General features: G+C 41.6%; 1 protein-coding gene across 1 annotated transcript in view; it reads left to right on the top strand.

The window, feature by feature from the left end:
* Nucleotides 1-8,726, top strand: part of LOC124775617 (protein takeout-like) — a 93,245-nt gene extending 84,519 nt beyond the window's left edge. The window contains exon 5 of the mRNA XM_047250445.1: nucleotides 8,572-8,726. Within this exon, the coding sequence (XP_047106401.1) occupies nucleotides 8,572-8,726 (155 nt within the window). The remainder of the gene's footprint in view (nucleotides 1-8,571) is intronic.
* Nucleotides 8,727-26,649: the final 17,923 nt, after the last annotated feature.

Here is a 26,649-nt window from a genome sequence, read left to right on the forward strand (position 1 = left end):
ATGAGTAGGGAAAAAAACCTGTAATGTTCGGATACAGGATAGGTAGTGCACTGCTTAACACAGTCACACCGTTTAAAAATGCACAGCAATATGAAATGGAACAAGCATGTGAGGACTGCGGTAGGGAAAGCGAATGGTCAACTTCGGTTTAGTGGGAGAATTTTAGGAAAGTGTGGTTCAGCTGTAATGGAGACGGCATATAGAACGTTGGTGCTACCTATTCCTGAATACTGTGCGAGTGTTTGGGATCCGTACCAGATCAGATTGAACGAGGACATCGACGCAATTCAGAGGAAAGCTACCTGATTTGTTACCGGTAGATCTGAACTCAAATGAGGAACCCTAGAGGGAAGGTAACGTCCTTTTCGAAGAACACTATTGGGAAAATTTAGAGAACCGGCATTTGAAACTGACTGCTGAATGAGTCTACTGCCACCGACATACATTGCACGTAACAAGCACCAAGATAAGATACGTGAAATTAGGGCTCATAGGGAAGCACATAGATAGTCGTTTTTCCCTTGCTCTATTTGTGAATGGAACAGAAAAGGAAATGACTAGTAGTGGTACAGGGCACCCTCCGTCATGCACCATACGGTGGCTTACAGAGTATCTATGTAGATGTAGACGTAAATCCTGATGATTAGAATAAATTTCTTTTATTTCCGCCACCGATTACAAAAGTTTTGGTTCTTAGACTACCGGTTTTGGTCAGCTAATACCATCAACATATTGGGAGAAAAACATTGGACATTAAATACCATAGCAGACAGTTTACATCCTGAAAACAAAACAGACCAGTGATGGCACTGATGCAACCACTTTAAATCACGTTGTGGAACTGCTTCCGAGACCAGTAGCAATTATGCATTGGCATGACTAAAATTCGTCACATCCCTATTCCACTGATGGCAAAGATGAATAGTGACTGGTACTGAGATTATCAACCCATAATGAGAGTGATGATTAAATTTACTTCTCTATTCGACTTTCCACTTCACGATAATATCGTTAACACTCAACCAAGGAACATTTAAGCTCTCACAGAAAGTCCAAATTGAAAGCCAGTACCACCATACCTTGTTTGAACCCCCTCAATTCTTTTCATAATCTTGATTATGCTCTTTCCTACCCTGAAGGTAATAAGTGTTGCTGCATTTATAAATCCATGTATAACGTGAGACTACATAATCGTGTGGTATGAGATGAACACACACACACACACAGAGAGAGATCAATCAATCAATCTATCTCTTTATTCATCTGTTAACTATATACATTGTATGAGTTTAGTCAATTACAATATAGTTTCTTATCTTTCAAAAACTTGGATAATAAATACAAATGTTTTATGTCAGTATATACAAATAATATTACTTTTCCATATTCAGATATTCTTCAATGTTATAAAAGCTATGTGTTAGTATAAATTGTTTAAGATCTACCTTGAATTTATGAAATTCTTTAATTTTCTTTATTGTAGAAGGCAATTCACTAAAAAGTATTTTGGGCTGGTAGTTTACACTTTTCCTTTGTGGGTGTCTCTGTGAAAATCATCCCTGTTCCTTGTTTCATGGTTATGAACCTGATTATTTAATGTTGAAAATTCCTGGTGAGTTTTCAGAAATCATACACGTTCATAGATGTATAAGCTAGAATTAGTCATTATTTTGAATTCTTTAAATATTTCCCTGCATGACACTCTGCAGGGAACCCCTTTCATTATTCTAATAGCCCTTTTTTGAAGTTTGAAGGCTTGTTTTGCCATACCTGTATTTCCCCAGAAGATCACACCATATCTAAGGAAACCGTTCATGTAAGCATAATAGGCACACAGCAATGATTCATGTTGCAACATTCCCAAAGCATTTTTAGCACATAGCATTTACTTAATTTTTTACTCAAAACTTATAGATGCTTTTCCCATCTCATGTGCTCATCCACCCATGTACCGAGGAATATTGTGTATGGAGCTTGTGCAATAACATAGTTTGCTAACTCAGCTTGTACTCTTCTTCTAGCTTTACTTTTAATATTACTGAAATTCATCAATACCATTTTATCCTTTTTTATGATCAAAGAAGTATAGCTAAACCATTTTCCTGTCTCATTTATTGTCCTAGAGACACTCTGTTGTAGATTATCCTCAGCGTATCCTTTTATAAAAATGCTAGTGTCATCAGCGAACATCACCGTTTCTCCAACTGTCAGATGGTTTGGCAAATCGTACAACAGAGGGCCTAACACAGAACCCTGGGGGACTCAATAGCTTTTTTTTTTTATCTCAAAGATACTCTTTGCCTTCATGACATATTTGTTCTGTCTGTTGCCTATCAGAGAGATAGGACTTGAACCATTTGAAGGCAAGTCCTCGGACCCCATAAAATTCTAGTTTCGTAAGCAATAAGTCATGGCTAATTAAATCAAATGCTTTAGATAAATCTAAGAATATCCCACAGCTTAATTCGTTCTTGTCCAAGGCATTTAGAAACATTTTCATGAATTGGAAGACTGCCATTTCTGTGGATCTGTTCTTTCTAAACCCATTCTGAACATTAGTCAGTATTTTATTTTTACTCAGAAAGTCAGCTAGCCTTTCATACATTACTCTTTCAATTACTTTAGAGAAACTTGACAATAATGACACCGGCCTATAATTATTTATGTCAGCTGTGCTATTCTTTTTCTGAATTGGCTTTATTATGGAGAGTTTTAGTTTTGATGGGAACACTCCTGTCCTGAAAGAAGTATTAATAATGTCAGTTAGGTGAGTATCTATACTAGTAGAACTATGTTTGATTACCTTTTCTGGAATTCCGTCAGGACCACAAGATGTTTTATTTTTTAGTTTATTAATAGTATTTGTAACTTCACATTCTGTTGCTGGGCACAGAAACTTTGTCTTTTCACAAGTTGGTACTTTTTGTTGTTTGAATTGCACAGACTTTTAATTAGGTTTGATGCTATGTTCACATAATATTCATTGAGTATATTGGCTACCTGTTGAGCATCTTCTATCACTTTGCCCTCACTTTTAATTTTGACATTATGGGTCTTGGTTTTAGATCTTCCTATGCTATTGACGAGCCAAAAACCAACTTAATAGCATACTGTCACACCTTTAGAAAGCAATACATCAGAAATTATGCAGGGAATATATTCGATAAGTCCTAGGTAGGTTTCCAGAGGTATCCAGCACCATCTGTCAATGCACTTATTATGCAGTTCCCATAAATTATGGGCTGTTTATTTGTGAGCCTGAAGCTGGCACCCAATAGCATACCAGAAGTGTTCCGTTGAGTTTAGAACAGGATAATTTTGTGGCCTAGACATGGTGATTGTCTCCCATGTTGTTGTTGTTGTGGTCTTCAGTCCTGAGACTGGTTTGATGCAGCTCTCCATGCTACTCTATCCTGTGCAAGCTTTTTCATCTCCCAGTACCTACTGCAACCTACATCCTTCTGAATCTGCTTAGTGTATTCATCTCTTGGTCTCCCTCTACGATTTTTACCCTCCACGCTGCCCTCCAATACTAAATTGGTTATCCCTTGATGCCTCAGAACATGTCCTACCAACCGATCCCTTCTTCTCGTCAAGTTGTGCCACAAACTTCTCTTCTCCCCAATCCTATTCAATACTTCCTCATTAGTTATGTGATCTACCCATCTAATCTTCAGCATTCTTCTGTAGCACCACATTTCAAAAGCTTCTATTCTCTTCTTGTCCAAACTATTTATCGTCCATGTTTCACTTCCATACATGGCTACACTCCATACAAATACTTTCAGAAATGACTTCCTGACACTTAAATCAATACTGGATGTTAACAAATTTCTCTTCTTCAGAAATGCTTTCCTTGCCATTGCCAGCCTACATTTTATATCCTCTCTACTTCGACCATCATCAGTTATTTTGCTCCCCAAATAGCAAAACTCCTTTACTACTTTAAGTGCCTCATTTCCTAATCTAATTCCCTCAGCATCACCCGACTTAATTAGACTACATTCCATTATCCTCGTTTTGCTTTTGTTGATGTTCATCTTATATCCTCCTTTCAAGACACTGTCCATTCCATTCAACTGCTCTTCCAAGTCCTTTGCTGTCTCTGACAGAATTACAATGTCATCGGCGAACCTCAAAGTTTTTATTTCTTCTCCATGGATTTTAATACCTACTCCGAATTTTTCTTTTGTTTCCTTTACTGCTTGCTCAATATACAGATTGAACAACATCGGGGAGAGGCTACAACCCCGTCTTACTCCCTTCCCAACCACTGCTTCCCTTTCATGTCCCTCGACTCTTATAACTGCCATCTGGTTTCTGTACAAATTGTAAATAGCCTTTTGCTCCCTGTATTTTACCCCTGCCACCTTTAGAATTTGAAATAGAGTATTCCAGTCAACATTGTCAAAAGCTTTCTCTAAGTCTACAAATGCTAGAAACGTAGGTTTGCCTTTCCTTAATCTTTCTTCTAAGATAAGTCGTAAGGTCAGTATTGCCTCACGTGTTCCAGTGTTTCTACGGAATCCAAACTGATCTTCCCTGAGGTTGGCTTCTACTAGTTTTTCCATTCGTCTGTAAAGAATTCGTGTTAGTATTTTGCAGCTGTGACTTATTAAGCTGATAGTTCGGTAATTTTCACATCTGTCAACACCTGCTTTCTTTGGGATTGGAATTATTATATTCTTCTTGAAGTCTGAGGGTATTTCGCCTGTCTCATACATCTTCCTCACCAGATGGTAGAGTTTTGCCAGGACTGGCTCTCCCACGGCCGTCAGTAGTTCCAATGGAATATTGTCTACTCCGGGGGCTTTGTTTCGACTCAGGTCTTTCAGTGCTCTGTCAAACTCTTCACGCAGTATCATATCTCCCATTTCATCTTCATCTACATCCTCTTCCATTTCCATAATATTGTCCTCAAGTACATCGCCCTTGTATAGACCCTCTATATACTCCTTCCACCTTTCTGCTTTCCCTTCTTTGCTTAGAACTGGGTTTCCATCTGAGCTCTTGATATTCATACAAGTCGTTCTCTTATCTCCAAAGGTCTCTTTAACTTTCCTGTAGGCGGTATCTATCTTACCCCTAGTGAGATAGGCCTCTACATCCTTACATTTGTCCTCTAGCCATCCCTGCTTAGCCATTTTGCACTTCCTGTCGATCTCATTTTTGAGACGTTTGTATTCCTTTTTGCCTGTTTCACTTACTGCATTTTTATATTTTCTCCTTTCATCAATTAAATTCAATATTTCTTCTGTTACCCAAGGATTTCTACTAGCCCTCGTCTTTTTACCTACTTGATCCTCTGCTGCCTTCACTACTTCATCCCTCAAAGCTACCCATTCTTCTTCTACTGTATTTATTTCCCCCATTCCTGTCAATTGCTCCCTTATGCTCTCCCTGAATCTCTGTACAACCTCTGGTTCTTTTAGTTTATCCAGGTCCCATCTCCTTAAATTCCCACCTTTTTGCAGTTTCTTCAGTTTTAATCTACAGGTCATAACCAATAGATTGTGGTCAGAGTCCACATCTGCCCCTGGAAATGTCTTACAATTTAAAACCTGGTTCCTAAATCTCTGTCTTACCATTATATAATCTATCTGATACCTTTTAGTATCTCCAGGGTTCTTCCATGTATACAACCTTCTTTCATGATTCTTAAACCAAGTGTTAGTTATGATTATGTTGTGCTCTGTGCAAAATTCTACCAGGCGGCTTCCTCTTTCATTTCTGTCCCCCAATCCATATTCACCTACTATGTTTCCTTCTCTCCCTTTTCCTACACTCGAATTCCAGTCACCCATGACTATTAAATTTTCGTCTCCCTTCACAATCTGAATAATTTCTTTTATTTCATCATACATTTCTTCAATTTCTTCATCATCTGCAGAGCTAGTTGGCATATAAACTTGTACTACTGTAGTAGGTGTGGGCTTCGTATCTATCTTGGCCACAATAATGCGTTCACTATGCTGTTTGTAGTAGCTTACCCGCATTCCTATTTTCCTATTCATTATTAAACCTACTCCTGCATTACCCCTATTTGATTTTGTGTTTATAACCCTGTAGTCACCTGACCAGATGTCTTGTTTCTCCTGCCACCGAACTTCACTAATTCCCACTATATCTAACTTCAACCTATCCATTTCCCTTTTTAAATTTTCTAACCTACCTGCCCGATTAATGGATCTGACATTCCACACTCCGATCCGTAGAACGCCAGTTTTCTTTCTCCTGATAACGACATCCTCTTGAGTAGTCCCCGCCCGGAGATCCGAATGGGGGACTATTTTACCTCCGGAATATTTTACCCAAGAGGACGCCATCATAATGTAATCATACAGTAAAGCTGCATGCCCTCGGGAAAAATTACAGCTGTAGTTTCCCCTTGCTTTCAGCCGTTCGCAGTACCGGCACGGCAAGGCCGTTTTGGTTATTGTTACAAGGCCAGATCAGTCAATCATCCAGACTATTGCCCTTGCAACTACTGAAAAGGCTGCTGCCCCTCTTCAGGAACCACATGTTTGTCTGGCCTCTCAACAGATACCCCTCCGTTGTGGTTGCACCTACGGTACGGCTATCTGTATCGCTGAGGCACACAAGCCTCCCCACCAACGGCAAGGTCCATGGTTCATGGAGGGGTTGTCTCCCATAGCATAGCACTAACCCTACTCGCCTGTGTCTGTGAAACACTGAATGTTTCAAGCATCTATTTTCTGGATGACAGGGCTCCTAGACGTGATCATTGAACTTGTGTAACATGAAATGTTATTTATTCAACTAGGACACCTGTTTCAATTGATCCATAGTCTAATCATGATAGTCCCACGCATAGCACAATCATAATTGATGAAGTTATTGGGTCAATATAGAAATATGTAAGGTTTGTCTGCTGCAGGGCACAACATCGACAATTTTCACTGAACAGTGCACTCTGAAACACTTGTGTCTGCTCCTGCTTTGTACTCAGTCATTAGATCTGTTGCAGATCGCCATACATCCTGCTTTACAGAGCAAGGAAGCATCTGACCTTCACAATCAGTGACAAGTTGCAAACACAAAAACGATCTCATCTACTTGTGGCTTCACTATCCCTCAACCATTTCCATATATGCTGATGGCAGTAGCATGCAAACAGATAGACAGCTCCACCATTTCCAAGATGCTCATTTGCAGACACTGGGCCACAAATAGTCGCTTATGTCAGCGGCTTTCGCAACTTGTGGCCCATTTCATCATTGGAAAGTTTCTCCATTCATCTCTGGTCTACTTACTGTTTCCCCCCAGTTCCCTGAACCGGCGTCTGAGGATGTTTTTGAGTTCACACCACAAATAATTCATATAAAATACTTTTGGGCTCAGAAAACTTGAGCTTGGCTTTATGAGCTACGCAAGAAATTATTCTGCATAACATTATGGACTGAAAGTAAGCAAATTACGCTAGCTTTATTATTTTTGTAATGCCTGTGACTGGAAATATACATGTTGCATATATTTTTACATGTTTCAGCGATTCTGTGGTGTGCTCCTCTAAGATCAATCTGTTATGAAGTTGTAATCCCAAGAGTATAACATTGTCAACTCCTTCTATCTGCTTGTTGTCAAAGGTTAGACATGTACTGGGAGGAAACGTCTTACAATTTCTGAACTGCCTATAGTGTGTTGTTATTAAGTATACTACGAAATAATTGACTAGGAACTGTTTTTGATGTTCATGGAAATTTCATTAATAAATATTTCTAAAACTATACTTGATTTGTGATTAATTACAAAGTTGGTATCATCCGCAAACAAAACAAACTTAACATCTAGTAACGTACACATAGAAGAAGTAAGGGGTCTAAGTTGGAGCCCTATGGGGCACCACAAGTAATTAATTCCCAGTTGGGTGATAACTGATAGCTTGAAACAGGGCTCTCTCCTATTGATACCCTCTGTTTCCTATTCAAGAGACACAATTTGAAACATTCTGTGACACTTGCTGTTATACCACAATATCCTAGTGATATTGCATAGTAGAACATCTTTGACAGCTCACAGAATCCGCTAGTAGTCTAAAATGTATTGTTTAATGAATTAAGTATATTTTTATTGTATTTGTGTGTAGCTATCTCAACATCAGCACCCTTTGGAAGTATGAACTGTGGCTTTGAAAACATATTAATGGTATTTGCTGTGAGATAATTAAGAAGCCACTCATACATTGCCTCTTCTAAAACTTTCAAGAATTCTAGCAAAAGTGGAATTGGATGGAAGTTTGATGCTTTTTATTCATCTACCTTCTTATACAGAGGCTTAATTTAAATTTTTACCAGTCAGGAAATGTTCCAGTGATAAACAATTTGTTACACAAATACCTAAATGTATTACTAAACTCAGAGGAATGCTCTTGGAATAAGAAATATAACTAACACAAGTTAAAAGATCAGTAGAGGAAGATCATGGGACAAGTCACTCACACATATTCTTGTCTTGGCAATCTAGTTGCAGCACCAGAATGTTTCTTTCATTCCCAATCTAAAAGCCTGCCAATTTGATATGTTACTTAATACTATCACTTTCCCTTTTTAGGAGATTCTGTCAACAAATTCATCAATGAAAACTGGAGAGATGTGATGCAAGAAATCCGTGCTCCCATTGAGGAGACAATCATACAAGTTGTGAAGAGAATCCTAACCAGCTTTGCCAATGTCATACCCTATGATGAAATCCTGCTCCCAAAATAATGAAATATGAAGAAAACAGTATATCACTGTGTATCACAGTCAATAAAACTATTGTCCTGTCTAAGCAATTTTTTTTTCACAGTCAATAAAACTATTGTCCTGTCTAAGCAATATTTTTTTTTCATTGTTACAGGAACACTTTCCCCCAGCTCATTAAGTAACCTTTCATCACAATCTAAAACAATTAAATCCTTTTGTTCTGAAATCTGGACTTGATGTCACTAACTGGCTATGTTTATATAATGAAAGAAGTAAAACCAACAAGACATTGTACAGTTGAGGAATGTATTGTTAATAGAACATAAACAAGAGTGAAAATGTTGCTAAGCCTTCAGATACTCTCCTTTTTCAGAGCTAACTAGCACACAATACGTTTTTCCTTCAGAGATAGCTACTACAGAAGCAGCTTTCCCTGCTTATAATCTCTGAAGAAGGACATTGTCTGGAAGCTTATCAATGTTTTCCCTCTTATCTCATGCCAACAGCTACTCAGTGTGACAACTGCATGATGAGTTGTTACCTCTACTCCTTTCACTATTTATATTCTGTCAAGGACTTTCCATTACCAGGTTTATTTAAAAAGACAGACAAGTTATGGAGAAAAGAGAATGATCACGTCCAATCATTTTCTTTGCCCATTTAAATATTTCCTTGTGGGACCACAGAAACATATGGTAGTTGTACCATCAAAATATTAACATACAAAGAAATTGATCATGAAACTGAATATTTTAAAGTTAGTCATGATGTAAATACCATAACTGCCCTGTCAATGTTATTTCCAACATAATGGGTAAGATCAGAGAGAATCTGTGTTTGTAGCAGTAGTGAATAGTAGCTGGATATTATAATCAGAAAATCATAAGTGTTTCCCTTAGGTCAACACAAAGTAGCAGACTAATTTGCAGTCTTGTTTAAGCTTGGAATAAAATATGTACAATACGGTAAATTCATTTAATCAATAAAATACGTCACCTATCTCTAATAACTGATATTTAATGACATACATTTTCAACTTGTTCTCTCTTCATGGAACATGTCTGATTATTCATGTCTGTATACATGACTTAGAGTTTTGTTGCACAAGAGCCATCCAGAAACTAAAGAACATTTGCAAATACAGTCCACACATTTGTCTTGTGGCACCTGCTCCATGGTGTGTAGTGTTGAGTGAGATGCAGACAGCTGCAGCATGCAGTTGTAAGTTGGACCTCATGACGCGATAACTGCAGAGAGGTCTGTGACTATGACTTGCAAATCCCCCTGACTGTGAGGTGCCAGGTTTATTCGTTTTCTATAGGCAGAAATGTTGGACTATCTTACATTCACCACAGTCTTGTTACCATTTAAGTCAAAGCTGTAAGGAATGCAGCTAGTGTCCAGAAGTGGTGCATAATATTTGAGAATGGAAGAAAAGATGTTCATGACAAAGAGAGATCAGGGGCACCCTCCATCATCACAGATGAGCTGAAACAAAATTTGGATCACTATCAGCGACATCCATGAACAATGTCAGATAGAGTTTCGTTCAATTTTGCAAGTAAGTATCACTCAGCACGTAACGTGCCATGAAATCTGTGCACAGCTGGTGTCCTGCATGCTAACAGGTGACCAGAAAACTTTGAGAATGGGTGCTGCATTAGCATTACTAAAGGTATGGCAACATATTCATGAGCTTCAAGCGCTAATAGAAAGCACAGAAGCTGAAATCGTTATAGGTACAGAAAGCTGGCTAAAGCCTGAAATAAGTTCTGCAGAAATTTTTACGAAGTCTCAGACGGTGTTCAGGAAAGATAGATTAGGCAGAATTGGTGGTGGAGAGTTTGTGTCTGTCAGTAGTGGTTTATCTTGTAGTGAAGTCGAAGTAGATACTCCGTGCGAATTGGTATGGGTGGAGGATATACTTAACAGCCGAACTAAGTTAATAATTTGCTCCTTCTACCGACCCCCAGACTCCGATGATATAGTTGCTGAACAGTTCAGAGAAAATCTGAGTCTCATAACAAATAAATACCCCACTCATACGGTTATAGTTGGTGGGGACTTCAACCTTCCCCTCGATATGTTGGCAAAAATACTTGTTCAAAACCGGTGGTAGACAGAAAACATCTTCCAAGATTGTCCTAAATTATTTCGAGCAGTTAGTCCACGAACCCACGCGAATTGTAAACGGTTGCGAAAACTCACTTGACCTCTTAGCCACAAACAATCCAGAGCTGATAGAGAGCATCATGACTGGTACAGGGATTAGTGATCACAAGGTCGTTGTAGCTAGGCTCAATACCGTTTCTTCCAAATACACCAGAAACAAAGGCAAAATAATTTTATTTAAAAAAGCGATAAAGTGTCACTAGAAGCCTTCCTAAGAGACAATCTCCATTCCTTCCGATCTGACTATGCAAATGTAGATGAGATGTGGCTCAAATTCAAAGATATAGTAGCAACAGCAATTGGGAGATTCATACCTCATAAACTGGTAAGAGATGGAACTGATCCCCCATGGTACACAAAACAGATCCGAACGCTGTTGTAGAGGCAACGGAAAAAGCATGCGAAGTTCAGAAGAACGCGAAATCCCAAAGATTGGCTAAAATTTACAGACGCGCGAAATTTGGCACGGACTTCAATGCGAGATGCCTTTAATAGGTTCCACAACGAAACATTGTCTCGAAATTTGGTAGAAAATCCGAAGAAATTCTGGTCGTATGTAAAGTACACAAGCGGCAAGACGCAGTCAATACCTTCGCTGTGCAGTGCCAATGGTACTGTTACCGACGACTGTGCCACTAAAGCGGAGTTATTGAACGCAGTTTTCCGAAATTCCTTCACCAGGGAAGACGAATGGAATATTCCAGAATTTGAAACATGAACAGTTGTAGCATGAGTTTCTTAGAAGTAGATACCTTAGGGGTTGCGAAACAACTCAAATCGCTTGATACGGGCAGGTCTTCAGGTCCAGATTGTATACCGATTAGGTTACTTTCAGATTACGCTGATACAATAGCTCCCTACTTAGCAATCATATACAATCGCTCGCTCACCGATAGATCTGTACCTACAGATTGGAAAATTGTGCAGGTCGCACCAGTGTTTAAGAAAGATACTAGGAGTAATCCATCAAACTACAGACCTATATCATTGATGTCGGTTTGCAGTAGGGTTTTGGAGCATATACTGTATTCAAACATTATGAATCACCTCGAAGGGAACGATCTATTGATACGTAATCAGCATGGTTGCAGAAAACATCGTTCTTGTGTAACGCAGCTAGCTCTTTATTCGCACAAAGTAATGGCCGCTATCAACAGGGGATCTCAAGTTGATTCCGTATTTCTAGATTTCCGGAAAGCTTTTGACACCGTTCCTCACAAGCGACTTCTAATCAAGCTGCGGGCCTATGGGGTATCATCTCAGTTGTGTGACTGGATTCATGATTTCTTGTCAGGAAGGTCGCGGTTTGTAGTAATAGACGGCAAATCATCGAGTAAAACTGGGTGATATCAGGTGTTCCCCAGGGACGCGTCCTGGGACCTCTGCTGTTCCTGATCTATATAAATGACCTGGGTGACAATCTGAGCAGCTCTCTTAGGTTGTTCGCAGATGATGCTGTAATTTACCGTCTGGTAAGGTCATCCGAAGACCAGTATCAGTTGCAAAGCGATTTAGAAAAGATTGCTGTATGGTGTGGCAGGTGACAGTTGACGCTAAATAACGAAAAGTGTGAGATGATCCACATGAGTTCCAAAAGGAAGTTAATCAGAATTCGATTACTCGATAAATGGTACAATTCTCAAGGCTGTCAATTCAACTAAGTACCTGGGTGTTAAAATCACGAACAACTTCAGTTGGAAAGACCACATAGATAATATTGTAGGGAAGGCGAGCCAAAGGTTCCGTTTCATTGGCAGGACACTTAGAAGATGCAACAAGTCCACTAAAGAGACAGCTTACACTACACTCGTTCATCCACTGTCAGAATATTGCTGCGCGGTGTGGGATCCTTATCAGGTGGGACTGACGGAGGACATCAAAAGGGTGCAAAAAAGGGCAGCTCGTTTTGTATTATCACGTAATACGGGAGAGAGTGTGGCAGATATGATACGCGAGTTGGGATGAAAGTCATTAAAGCAAAGACGTTTTTTGTCGCGGCGAGATCTATTTACGAAATTTCAGTCAACAACTTTCTCTTCTGAATGCGAAAATATTTTGTTGAGCCCAACCTACATAGGTAGGAATGGTCATCAAAATAAAATAAGAGAAATCAGAGCTCGAACAGAAAGGTTCAGGTGTTCGTTTTTCCCGCGCGCTGTTCGGGAGTGGAATGGTAGAGAGATAGTATGATTGTGGTTCGATGAACCCTCTGCCAAGCACTTAAATGTGAATTGCAGAGTAGTCATGTACATGTAGATGTAGACCAGCTTGTTACAGGAGATGAAACATAGGTTTCTCGTAACACCCCAACAATGAAATGACAGTCTACAGAATGACATCATCCGCAGTTGCCACAAAACCACGCAAGTTGAAACTAACTGCATCAACTCGAAAACTAGCTTCAGTACCCTGGTACAGTGAAGTGGTCCCACTCATCGATATTATTCCCCACAAGGCAGCAATCAATAGAATACAAAAAACACAAATACAACTAGCAGATTGTCTGTGGCTTAAAAGAACAAAATAGACTGTAATGAAAAGTATTACTGACATACATGTGAAAGTTATGTGCTTTAACTATGACGAAACATACCTGTTTCAAAAACAAGTCATAATATAATGGAGCCATAGTGGCATCATCAAAAGATAAACACAAAATCAGCTCAGCATCATCAGACATAAATGAAATATCCTATACACTAAGAGTCACTTCGTTAACAGCACTACTGTTCAAGACAAACTGACGTACAGTAGCCACAAAATGTTTGTGTTGCAAGTTTGCCAGATGTCACTAGCTGTAGGTATACAAATATTCTGTAATTATATACTTGAGTGATATGGAACAAAAAGAAGAATACAATTGGTAAAGTGTACAGTAGGCTTACAAGTTATGTAAGACATTACAGTAATAAACTGCAATACATAAAACATGACCAAAGTTAGACTGTTAAAAAGGAAATAGTTAAGCAACAATTATTCTCATACACTCTTGTGGCTAATTTTAGTACAAACATGATGACATACACAAGCAAAAGGTTACAGAGTTCAAAGAATAATACACAAATGACAAAACAAATACTGAAAGAAGCCAAATGAATGAAAACAGACCATAGTAAGCTATCAGGCTCTCTATTGGAATGAGCGCCAGAATGCCGCATAGGCGATAAGTGATCAGGGTAACTTAACCGTCAGAGTGCCCCTTGCACTCTGCAACATACTGTTCCTAGAAAAGAATGATAAAACACCATACCACTCAATTAACAACATTATCTAGTTTAAGAAGCTTATTGTATACTCAGAGAAAGGAGAAGAAAAGGTGATAACGAAATGCTCAACATGAGAGAATGAAGTAAAGGTGTAAAGCTCTCTATACTAGGCAAAGACAAGATGTACAAAAGAGGCATGCCAAGTGAAATGAGCACATCTCAAGGGTTAGATCCTCTCACTTCCAAATCAGAATATTTCCCAGCCTGGGCTACTCTCAGGGTGCAATCGACGTTTATGGAAGAGCCCCCCCCCCCCCCTCCCGGTTGTCTACCACTGCCGTCTACTGATGCCGTCAGTCCATTCGTCTGTCTGCCAGCCGCCATCCATCCGTCCATCCATCCGTCTGCCATTCACCACTGCTGGTGCTCGCCACTGCTGCTGCTGCCACCATTGGTGCTCATTGCCGCTGCCATTGCTGCCCAGTGGTCATCGCTATCTGTCCGTCCATCCATCACCATCCATCACTGTCCTTCTGTCATGTCCGTAGCTGTCCATCTGTCACTACCTTCGCCATGAGCCCTCCCACGTCCACGGTCATTTACACCCACTTCCACTATCACTTTCCGGAGTGCCGCCCCTGGCCTTCCCCTTTACACCTCGCCTCCCCTTCCCCCACTTACCCATTTCCCCATCTCCTCCCCTGCTGTCTATCCCCATTTTTACTCTCTTCCTCCAACCTCTACACCTGCAACAGCTCCCACTCTGGCCCCCGCCCTCACACATGGCTCAGCTGTCACCTCTGCTGCAACCCCTCATGTGGTCAGCTTCCCCTCTTTCACCCTCCCCATCACTTCATTGTCTGCCTTCCCCACCTGAATTATGCCACACTGGGCCACAATTGCCACCACTGAACCAATGGCACCTCCCAGCACCTCCACCATACCTACAGGATCTGCCGCCCACCACCTACCTCTCCTTCCCATCTCTCTCCCCTCCTCCCAGGCTACCCTCACCAAAAAAACCCAGAAGCACGTCAATGCCAACTTTGCTGCCGCCCCTTCCAACAATAAATCACAGCACCCTCCCTCTCCTGCCATCCTCTCTATGGATACCACCCCTCCTTCTGTCACGCATACCATGGCCTCCACCCTCCATACCTTTGTCCTGTCAACCCCAGACCCCAAGTTCCTCAATGCCCGTACCCTAACTAGGGAAATACGAAAGTATCTCCCAGGTGCTCCCATCTCCCAACTGATTCCCCACAGGGATTCTGTCCTCATCAAGTCCCCCTCCCCCTTCTTTCACACAAACATCCTCTGTAAACTCCCATGCATCTTGTTTGGCCTCCACACATCCCTGACATCCTTCCTCTCCTCTTCCTCTCCTTGTCAGCCCCATTCTCCCTGTCGCCCCACAGCCTACACCACCACGATCACCAAGCTCAACCCAATGATCATGGAGGATAAGGTGCTGGCTGAACTAAACTCTCACCCTAACCTTGAAATCTGCCCTGCCCACTGTATCCACAATGCCTTTGGTCCCACTTACCTCATCAGGGTCTTTTTGGAGTCCGCCCCTTCCATCGACCACCTCCTCACTCACAGTGACCTGATTTTTCACCTCCTCCACCCAGTTGAATCCTCCCAATCCCCTCCCCAATCCTATCACTACCTCTTCCAGAACATCTGCTCCTTCCACACCAACAAATACCCCCTCATGAACACCCTCTCCCAACACCGGGTCGACACCTTCCTCCTGAATGAAACCTTTCTCCAGACCCACCATACTGTCTGCACCTCTCCCTGTATCCTCCACCTAACTTATGCTCCTGGTCCTCGAGCACAGGGTAGAGTCATGATCAGGCACCTTATGCACATCTACATCTACATCTACATGGTTACTCTGCAATTCACACTTAAGTGCCTGGCAAAGGGTTCATCAAACCATTTTCAAACTACTTCTCTACCATTCCACTCTCAAATGGCTCGTGGGAAAAAGGAACGCCTAAATCTTTCCGTTCGAGCACTGATTTCTCTTATTTTATTATGATGATTATTTCTCCCTATGTAGGTATGTGTCAACAAAATATTTTAGCATTCAGAATAGAAAGTTGGTGATTGAAATTTCGTAAATAGATCTTGCCGCAAAGAAAACTGCCTTTGTTTCAGTGACTGCCACCCAACTCGCATATCATATCAGTGACACTCTTGCCCCTATTGCGCGATATCATGAAATGAGCTGCCCTCCTTTGTACTTTTTACATGTCCTCCGGGAATCCTACCTGGTAAGGATCCCATACCATGCAGCAATATTCCAGCAGAGGATGGACAATCGTAATGTAAGCTGTCTCTTTAGTGGGTTTGTCGCATCTTCTAAGTGTTCTACCATGGTTTAGGTGTTTAGGTTTTTTCGCCTTCCCCACAATATTATCTATGTGGTCTTTTCAATTTAAGTTGTTCGTAATTGTAATTCCTAGGTATTTAGTCAAACTGATAGCCGTTAGATTTGGGCGATTTATCATATACCCAAAATTTATCGGATTTCTTTTAGTACCCTTGTGGATAACCTCACACTTTTTGCACTATTCAGAAATTCTCTCTAGATCATTTTGTAATTGGAACTGATCCTTTGTAAATTCCAGTACGGTCCTATTTGCAGATGACACAACCTTCCTAAACTACAATTATGACCTGAATAAGCTAAAAGAGTCTGTGGACAATACACTTATCAAAGCAAAATATTGGTTTAAGTCACATGGTTTTCTCCTGAATAAGAACAAGACAGAAATAATGTTATTTAGCCTAAGGGACAAAAGCCATTTTAATGATCCCAGCTATGTAAAGTTCTTTGGGATATACTTAGACAATTAATTGTCCAGGGAACAACACATAAAATATTATTAGTATCAAACTGTCTATAGTAATTTATGTATTAAGGTGTCTTATAAAATATGTACCAGCAGCCTATGTTAAGACTTCGTATTTTGCATTCTTCCAAATTATTGTGTCATATGGACTTATTCTCTGGGGGAACTCAAGCCATAATCAAAATATATTACTTCTGCAGAAGAAAGCAATCAGAGTCATTACATGTTCCCAGCATAAAGCACATTGTAAGGACATGTTCGCTGAACTCAAAATAATGACTGTTATAAATCTGTACATATACCAAGTGTTAATCTATACAAAAAATAACCTACATGAAGTAAAATGTAGAAATAATATCCATATCACAACACAAGGAAAAACAAGTCCATATATACATCATACATACATGGGAGATATGATACTGCGTAAAGAGTTTGACAGAGCACTGAAAGACCTGAGTTGAAACAAGGCCCCTGGAGCAGACAACATTCCATTAGAACTACCGACAGCCTTGGGAGAGCCAGTCCTGACAAAACTCTATCATCTGGTGAGCAAGATGTATGAGACAGGCGAAATACCCTCAGACTTCAAGAAGAATATAATAATTCCAATCCCAAAGAAAGCAGGTGTTGACAGATGTGAAAATTACGGAACTATCAGTTTAATAAGTCACAGCTGCAAAATACTAACGCGAATTCTTTACAGATGAATGGAAAAACTGGTAGAAGCCGACCTCGGGGAAGATCAGTTTGGATTCCGTAGAAATGTTGGAACACATGAGGCAATACTGACCCTACGACTTATCTTAGAAGATAGATTAAGGAAAGGCAAGCCTACGTTTCTAGCATTTGTAGACTTAGAGAAACCTTTTGACAATGTTGACTGGAATACTCTCTTTCAAATTCTGAAGGTGGCAGGGGTAAAATACAGGGAGCGAAAGACTATTTACAATTTGTATAGAAACCAAATGGCAGTTGTAAGAGTTGAGGGGCATGAAAGGGAAGCAGTGGTTGGGAAGGGAGTGAGACAGGGTTGTAGCCTATCCCCAATGTTATTCAATCTGTATATTGAGCAAGCAATAAAGTAAACAAAAGAAAAGTTCGGAGTAGGTATTAAAATCCATGGAGAAGAAATAAAAACTTTGAGGTTCGCCGATGACATTGTAATTCTGTCAGAGACAGCAAAGGACTTGGAAGAGCAGCTGAACAGCATGGACAGTGTCTTGAAAGGAGAGTATAAGATGAACATCAACAAAAGCAAAACGAGGATAATGGAATGTTGTCGAATTAAGTCGAGTGATGCTGAGGGAATTAGATTAGGAAATGAGGCACTTAAAGTAGTAAAGGAGTTTTGCTATTTGGAGAACAAAATAACTGACGATGGTCGAAGTAAATAGGATATAAAATGTAGAGGGCAATGGCAAGGAAAGCGTTTCTGAAGAAGAGAAATTTGTTAACATCGTGTATAGATTTAAATGTCAGGAAGTCATTTCTGAAAGTATTTGTATGGAGTGTAGCCATGTATGGAAGTGAAACGTGGACGATAAATACTTTAGACAAGAAGAGAATAGAAGCTTTCGAAATGTGGTGCTACAGAAGAATGCTGAAGATTAGATGGGTAGATCACATAACTAATGAGGAGGTATTGAATAGAATTGGGGAGAAGAGGAGCTTGTGGCACAACTTGACTAGAAGAAGGGATCGTTTGGTAGGACATGTTCTTAGACATCAAGGGATCACCAATTTAGTATTGGAGGGCAGCGTGGAGGGTAAAAATCGTAGAGGGAGACCAAGAGATGAATACACTAAGCAGATTCAGAAGGATGTAGGCTGCAGTAGGTACTGGGAGATGAAGAAGCTTGCACAGGATAGAGTAGCATGGAGAGCTGCATCAAACCAGTCTCAGGACTGAAGACCACAACAACAACAATATGCATCATACTGTAGACTAGCAAAGACAGTCAATAGCTATGAGCTAGTGGGCCATAAACTATTTAATAAGCTTCCACAGACAGTACAAGATCTTCTAGAGTTTGAATTTAGGAAAAGACTAAATAAGTGGCTTGTTGCCAACACCTTTTATGAATTAAAAGAATTCTTTGACTGGGACATTTAATGGTAAGTCAATAATGCTTTATTATTCTGTTTATTAATTTAATGATTGTGCTGTACAAAAATTTGTCCATTGTGCAAAAATTTGTCTATTGCTGTAAATGCCTAACGACAGTAAAATTATCTTATCTTATCTGATGATTTTACTAGACGGTAAATTACAGTATCATCTGCAAACAGTCTAAGGGGGCTGCTCAGATTATCACCTAGATCATTTATGTAAATCAGGAACAGTAGAGGGCCTACGACACTACCTTGCGGAACGCCAGATATTATTTCTGTGCTACTCGATGATTTGCCGTCTGTCACTACAAACTGTGACCTCTCTGAGAAGAAATCACGAATCCAGTCACACAACTGAGACGATACTCCATATGCATGCAATTTGATTAGTAGTCACTTGTGAGGAATGGTATCAAAAGCCTTCTGGAAATCTAGGAATATGGAATCGATCTGAGATTCCTTGTCAACAGCACTCATTACTTCATGGGAATAAAGAGCTAGCTGTGTTGCACAAGAACGATATTTTCTGAATACGTGTTGGTTATGTATCAATAAGTCATTTTCTTCAAGGTGATTCATAATATTTGAGTACAGTATATGCTCCAAAATCCTACTGCAAACTGTGGTCAGTGATATGGGTCTGTAATTCAATGGGTTACTCCTATTTTCTTCCTTGAATATTGGTGTGACCTGTACTACTTTCCAGTCTTTAGGAACAGACTGTTCGTCAAGTGAGTGGTTGTATATGAATGCTAAGAAAGGGGCTATTGTGTCTGCATACTCTGAAAGGAACCTGATTGGTATACCATCTGGACCAGAATACATCCCTTTCTTAAGTGATTTGAGTTGTTTCGCAACACCTAAGATATCTACTTTTAAGTCACTCATGCTAACAGCTGGTCTGGTTTTGAATTCTGGAATATTTACTTAGTCTTCTTTCGTGAATGAATCACAGAAAACTGTATTTAGTAACTCCGCTTTAGTGGCACCTTCATCGGTAACATTTCCATCACTATCGTGCAGTGACGATATGGACTGATTTTCACCACTGGTGTAATTTACATATGACCAGAATCTCTTCAGGTTTTCTACCATATTTTGAGACAATATTTCGTTGTGGAAACTATTAAAAACATCTCGCATTGATGTCTGCATTAAATTTTGAGCTTCTGTGAAACTTTGCCAGTCTTAGGGATTTTGCGTTCTTCTGAATTTTGGCATGCTTCTGCAACAGTGTTCTGGCATGTTTTGCGTACCATGGTGGATCAGTCCCGTCTCTTATTAACTTATATGGTATGAATCTATCTATTGCTGCCGATACTGTATCTTTGAATTTGAGCCATATCTGGTCTATACTTAGATAATTAGCTTGGAAGGAATGGAGGCTCTCTCTTAGGAAAGCATCAAGCAAATTTTTATCTGCTGTTTTAAGTAGATATATTTTGCTGTTTTTTTAGTGGTTTTGGTTGATATGGTTTTGAGCCTCGCTAGAAGTACCTTGTGTTCAGTAATCCCTGTATCCATCACACACTCTCTATTAGATCAGGATTATTTGTGGCTAAGAGGTCAAGTGTGTTTTCGCAACCATTTACAATTTGTGTGGGCTCATGAACTAATCATTCAAAGTAATTCTCAGAGAAAGCATTTAGTGCAATTTCGGAAGATGTTTTTTGTCCACCACTGGCTTTGAGGATGTATTTTCACCAAAAAGTCGAGGGTAGATTGGAGTCTCCACCAATTATAAGTGTATCAGTGGGGTACTTATTTGTAATGAGATTCAAGTTTTCTTTGAAGCGTTTAGCTATTATATCATCTGAATCGGGTAGTCGGTAGAAGGAGCCAATTATTATTTTGGTGCGGCTGTTGAGTATAATCTCTACCCATTGTAATTCACAGGAACTATCTATTTCAGCTTCACTACAAGATAAACTACTACCAACAGACACAAACACACCACCACCTACTTTATTTAATCTATCCTTTGCACCTCTGTAAAAATTTCGGCAGAGTTTATCTCCGGCTTTAGCCAGCTTTCTGTTCCTATAATGATATCAGCTTCAGTGCTTTCTATCACCGCTTGAAGCTCTGGTACTTTCCCAACACACTTATGACAATTTACAACTACAATACCAATTGTTGCTTGGTCAATTCTAGTCGTTTCTTTGCCACACCCTTTGAGACTGGAGCCCTTTTTGATCTTTCCCAAGACTGACTAACCTAAAAAAACGGCCAGTCCACGGCACACAGCCCCTGCTACCCATGTAGCCGCCTCCTGTGTCTAGTGGACTCCTGACATATTTAGCAGAACCGAAAACCACACCATCCTATGTTGTAACTCGAGGAATCTGCAGCCTACACAGTCGCAGAACCATCTGAGCCTCCAATTCAGACCCTCGACTCGGCTCTGTACCAAAGGTCCACAATCAGTCCTGTCGACAATGCCACAAATGGTGAGCTCTGCCTTCATCTCGCTAGCAAGACTGGCAGTCTTTACCAACTTAGATATCCGCTGGAAACCAGAGAGAATCTCTTCCTATCCATAGCGACACACATCATTAGTGCCGACATGAGCCATCACCTGCAGTTGGGTGCACCCTGTACCCTTCATGGCATCCAGATGGACCCTTTCCACATCTTGGATGACTCCCCTCCAGTATGCACACAGAGTGCACATTGGCTTTCTTCCCGTCCTTAGCTGCCATATCCCTAAGAGGCTCCATCACACGTCTAACATTGGAGCTCCCAGGGACAAGCAATCCCACCCTCTGCACTTGTCCGAACCTCTCGGGAAGACCAGCCTCTGTCGCAACATGCGAGGCCACCCTTGCTGGCTCAGAAGTACTTTCAGCAGTGAGCAGCACCTCAAACCTGTTACAGTGGCATAAGGGTACAGCCTTGAGGCCAGCACCAACTTTTGCCTTCCGTCCAGGGATTCACGACCCCACCACGGTTCGCCAATCACCGTCGGGCAAGTGCGATCAACAGGGATGTTAGAATCCAAAAGCACAGTGGCATCAGAGATCCCAGGCGATGCTACAGGTTCCAGAGCTGCCAAAGTGCTCACCTTGGGTGTCCCGATGTCACCGCAGCTCAGGGCTACAGCCTGGAGCCTGTCGACCACAGCCAACACAGCTTCCAGTTGTTTACAGACAGTGGCCAATTCCCCCTGAATCCATACACAAGTCGCAGTCCCTATCCATCCCTAACAATGTTTTTTTTTTCCTCTCTTTTATCTCATAAGCCATTCAAAACAAACAGATGACTGATGACTGACGCAAATTTACGCTATACGAGTACTAAAACGCCATGCTACAACTCTCACTTACTATAATATGCCAGAAATTTGTGAATTAAACTATGCAAGTATCCAAAAACACGCAAATAAATTAAGAATTAAACTATGAAACATATAAGTGAGCTAAGAGTATGACTTGCTGCTGGCTGCTGCTTATCCAGCAGCAGCAGCAGGGAGCTCACATCCCCATCCAGCCACAACCCGTCCTCAATGACCCCACTGAACACCTCATCCTTAGCGTCTTTTTCCCTTCCCTCACCATCACCTGCACCACCATCTATGTCCACTCCACTGGTCTTATTCCCTATGACTTCATCTTCCACACTGACTGCACCTTCTCCACCTATGTCATTGCTACCGACATCAACATCCCCAGCCGCTCCCCTGCCACCCTTCGGTGGTGGCATCAGTTCCTCCCCACGATCCAAGGTCACCTTGTTCCTCTTCTTCAGCACACCTGCCATGAAAGCAACACCAGCTCTGATGTTGTTGTTGCCTCTGCCAACCTCCTTGGGCATATTGCCCTAGACATCCTTGATCCCACAGGTAGTGACTATCTCCCTGTCCTTCTTACCATAATGTCTGATCACCACCCACCTTTAGCTCCTCGCCCTGCACCCCCTCCCAAGGTAGTCCACGACTACTGTCGCACTAACTGGGATGCCCACTGGGAATCCATTGCCACCCAGGTCAAAAGCCACCCTCCTACTTATCACCATCCCAACATCACCCATGCCTCATCCTTCCTTTAGAAGGCCGTTACTGACGCCATGGAGGCCCAAGTTCCTACTAAAACCATCCACTTCCACTTTCTCACTCTCGCTCCACAGAATGTCCTCCTTCTCCATGAATCCCACAGCCTCTTTCGCTCCCTCCTGCACACTAGTGACAGGAATACACTCCACCACCACAGGCAACTCCAGCAACACGTTCTGAACCTAATGACAGCAAAGAAACGCCAGGATTAGCACCAGACCTGTATGTGACTCAATGCCACCCTCCCTATAAACTCCTCCAAGTACTAGTCAGCCTTCGACTGCCTTACTGGTTCCCATTCCACATCCCATTACCCCCTTCTCCATAACAGCCACCCTCTTCCCGACAACCTCAGTAAGGCAAACCACCTCACTTCCCACCTTTCTGATGTCTTCTTGGTCCCTTATGATCCCCACTTTGATTATTCCCTTTTCTCCACTGTCATGGAACGCACCGATACCTCAGTCTCTCCACTCGCTCCCAATCTCCAGTACTTAGGGCAGTTACGCCCTCCCACATTTACACTCCAATCACAGCACAAAACATTAAACTTATCCTCCAATCAAAATGCAACATGGCTCCTGGTCACAACTGTGTCAACTACCACCACCCCAAAGAATGCTACTTCTCCTTCCTGACTGTCCTTACCGATTTATACGTCATCCTCTCCACCGGCGTCTACCTTGACCTGTGGAAGACTTCCTGCATCCTCTTGTTCCTCAAACCCATCAAATCCCCTTCTGCCACTTCTTCCTATCATCTCATCTGCCTCACCTCCATCTTCAGTAAGTTCTTCGAATCCATCCTCTCGTGTCATATCCATCACCATCTTAATCAACACCACCTCCTCCCCCTTACCCAGTGTGGCTTCCGACCCTCCTTCTCCACTGAAGACCAACTTCTTAACCTCATCCACGTTCCCTCCCTCCAACTTAACTCCCATCGCTCTGCCATATTTGCTTCCCTCGACCTCCAAAATGCTTATGACCTTGTATGGCATCCCAGTCTCCTCTTAAACTCCAAACCTATGCCCTGCCTACAATTTTTGTCTGTCTGGTCACTTACTTCCTCTCACACTGTCCTTCCTATGTCACCCTCCACAATACTAACTCCCGTATCTTTTATCCAACTGCTGGTGTCCCGCAAGGCTCCGTCCTCTCCCCTCTATCTCCTGTACACCTCTGATATGCCCAAGTCATGCCCACCCGTACACCTCCTCCAATATGCTGATAACACCACCTTCCTGGCACTCTATCCTATCCTTCAAAGGCCCCATTTCAACCTCCAAACCCACTTCGACCAGTTCACCACTTGGTACAACCAGTGGTTCCTTCGTATCAACCCCTCCAAGATCCAGGCAATCATCATAGGCTGCACCACCCGCTCCTTCCGTCTCTCTGATTTCTACCTAACCATTTATGGTCATTGCATCTACCTCACCCCCACACTGAGATATCTTGGCCTCACCCTTGACCGTCACCTCACCTGGAGCCCTCATCTCCTGACAATCCAGTAGAAAGCACACATTCACCTCTACCTCCTGAAACTCCTGTCCTGTCCGGACATGGGGATTGCATCCTCTCATCACCATCCTTGACACCTACAAATGTCCCCCCCCCCCCTCCGCTTTTACTAGGCCATCCAAATTCTGGAACACCACACCCTCCGCTCTCCGCCTTGCCTTCCGTATCCGCCTTCTGCCCCACATGGCTCCAGTATGACCTCATCCCCTTCCCCCACTTCCTCCTTTTCCTCCAACATATTCTCATTCTTTACACTGTCTGCAGGCTTAATCTCCCCCACCCCCTGGTGTCCTTCTTCCTCTCCACCCCCTGCCCATTGCTGCACCTCTATTGCTACATCCCTCCCTCTCTCCTCCTCCACATCCTCCACATCCTCCATATCTTTCATCAGGGCAATTTCCAGCACCTCCCCCTCCCAAATGATGAACTTCACTGTGACGTCTACCCTCCCTACCACCTGTAGCCTGGTCTTATTCCCCCGCCCTCCCAAGGGCCCCCCCTTTTCCCTTCCCCTCCTTCCCCAAGAGCAGTTTTTCTCCTCCCCCCCCCCCCCCCTCAAGTCTCTGCCCACCCTCCTTGGCTGTTTTCCTCTCACATTCTTTCCTCCCCAACCCATTTAGGCCCACCCCATCGCCCCTTCTCTACCCCTCCCTCTAGCACCATCCCTTCCCTCCTTTCTTCCCTTCTCCCTCATATCCCTACCCCTGGTAGATCCTCCCAGTCTGTTCTTCGCCATTAGTGTGCTATGTAATCACAACTTTTATGCTCCAGTCGTACTTCACCTTGTGTTCTTTTAATCCTCTTTTAATCTTTACAGTGTGTGGTTTTTTTTGTGTAGAATACCTTTTTAGATTTTTATCTCCATTTTTACAGTCACCCCTGTTGTATGCTCTCTTCCATGGGATGCCAGGGTTCTGTAATGAAAGCTACAGAATACTTACATAACACCTTAACTAACAAAATAGATGAGATGCATCTTTGAAAAACTACAGTGATAGAATTAGAAAAAATAATTGTGTCTTTAAAATGTAAAAATTCTGCTGGAGTTGACAACATTTCCAGCAAGTTACTGAAAAACTGTTGTAAAGAAATAAGTACAGACCTCTGCCATATTAGTAATACGTCATTGGAAGAAGGTGATTTTACCGACAGGCTAAAATATGGGCTTATACGACCAATTTATAAAAAGGGAGAAAAGACTGGGGCTACAAACTATCGACCAATTTCATTACTCTCAGTTTTCTCCAAGGTACAAGAGAAATTTATGTATAGCAGAATGGTTGAGCATCTTAGTAAATATAACATCCTCAGCAGTAGCCAGTTTGGCTTTCAGAAAGGGGTATCAACCAGGGATGCAATACGTGCCTTTGTTGACAATGTTATGGAAGCCATAAAAAATAATATGATGATGGTTGGAATATTTTGTGACCTGTCAAAAGCTTTTGACAGTGTAAGTCACCATATTCTCTTGAGTAAAGCCAAGACCCTAGGAATGGGTGGAACCGTCGGCACGTGGCTTGAATCCTATCTGTGTGGTAGAAAGCAGAAAGTAGTCATGGAAGCACTGCATGGTGGCCAGTTATCTTCAGAATGGGGCTCCATTACTGCAGGAGTACCTCAAGGCTCAGTATTGGGCCCACTGCTCTTTCTAATATTTATAAATGACTTAGCACTATGTACAGAATATGGGAAAATACTCATGTTTGCTGATGACACCACTTGATCAGTTAATAATCTCTCAGGAAATGTGTAAAATGAGGCTGCAAATAAAGCTTTTGCAGATTTGACAAACTGGTTTGAAACCAATGGCCTTACAGCCAACCTAAAAAAGACAAATTACATTCATTTCTCTGCTAACACAAATGTTACTAATGAAATGAACCTAAAAATGGGTGAGCATGAGATTTTGAAGGTTGAGTCCTCCAAATTCTTGGGTCTGCATGTAGATAGCAAAATGAAATGGCACCACCATATTCAAGATCTGTGCAAAAGGCTAAGCTCAGCAAAGTT

The sequence above is a fragment of the Schistocerca piceifrons genome, chromosome 2 (assembly GCF_021461385.2).
Source record: "Schistocerca piceifrons isolate TAMUIC-IGC-003096 chromosome 2, iqSchPice1.1, whole genome shotgun sequence".
Taxonomy (NCBI): domain Eukaryota; kingdom Metazoa; phylum Arthropoda; class Insecta; order Orthoptera; family Acrididae; genus Schistocerca; species Schistocerca piceifrons.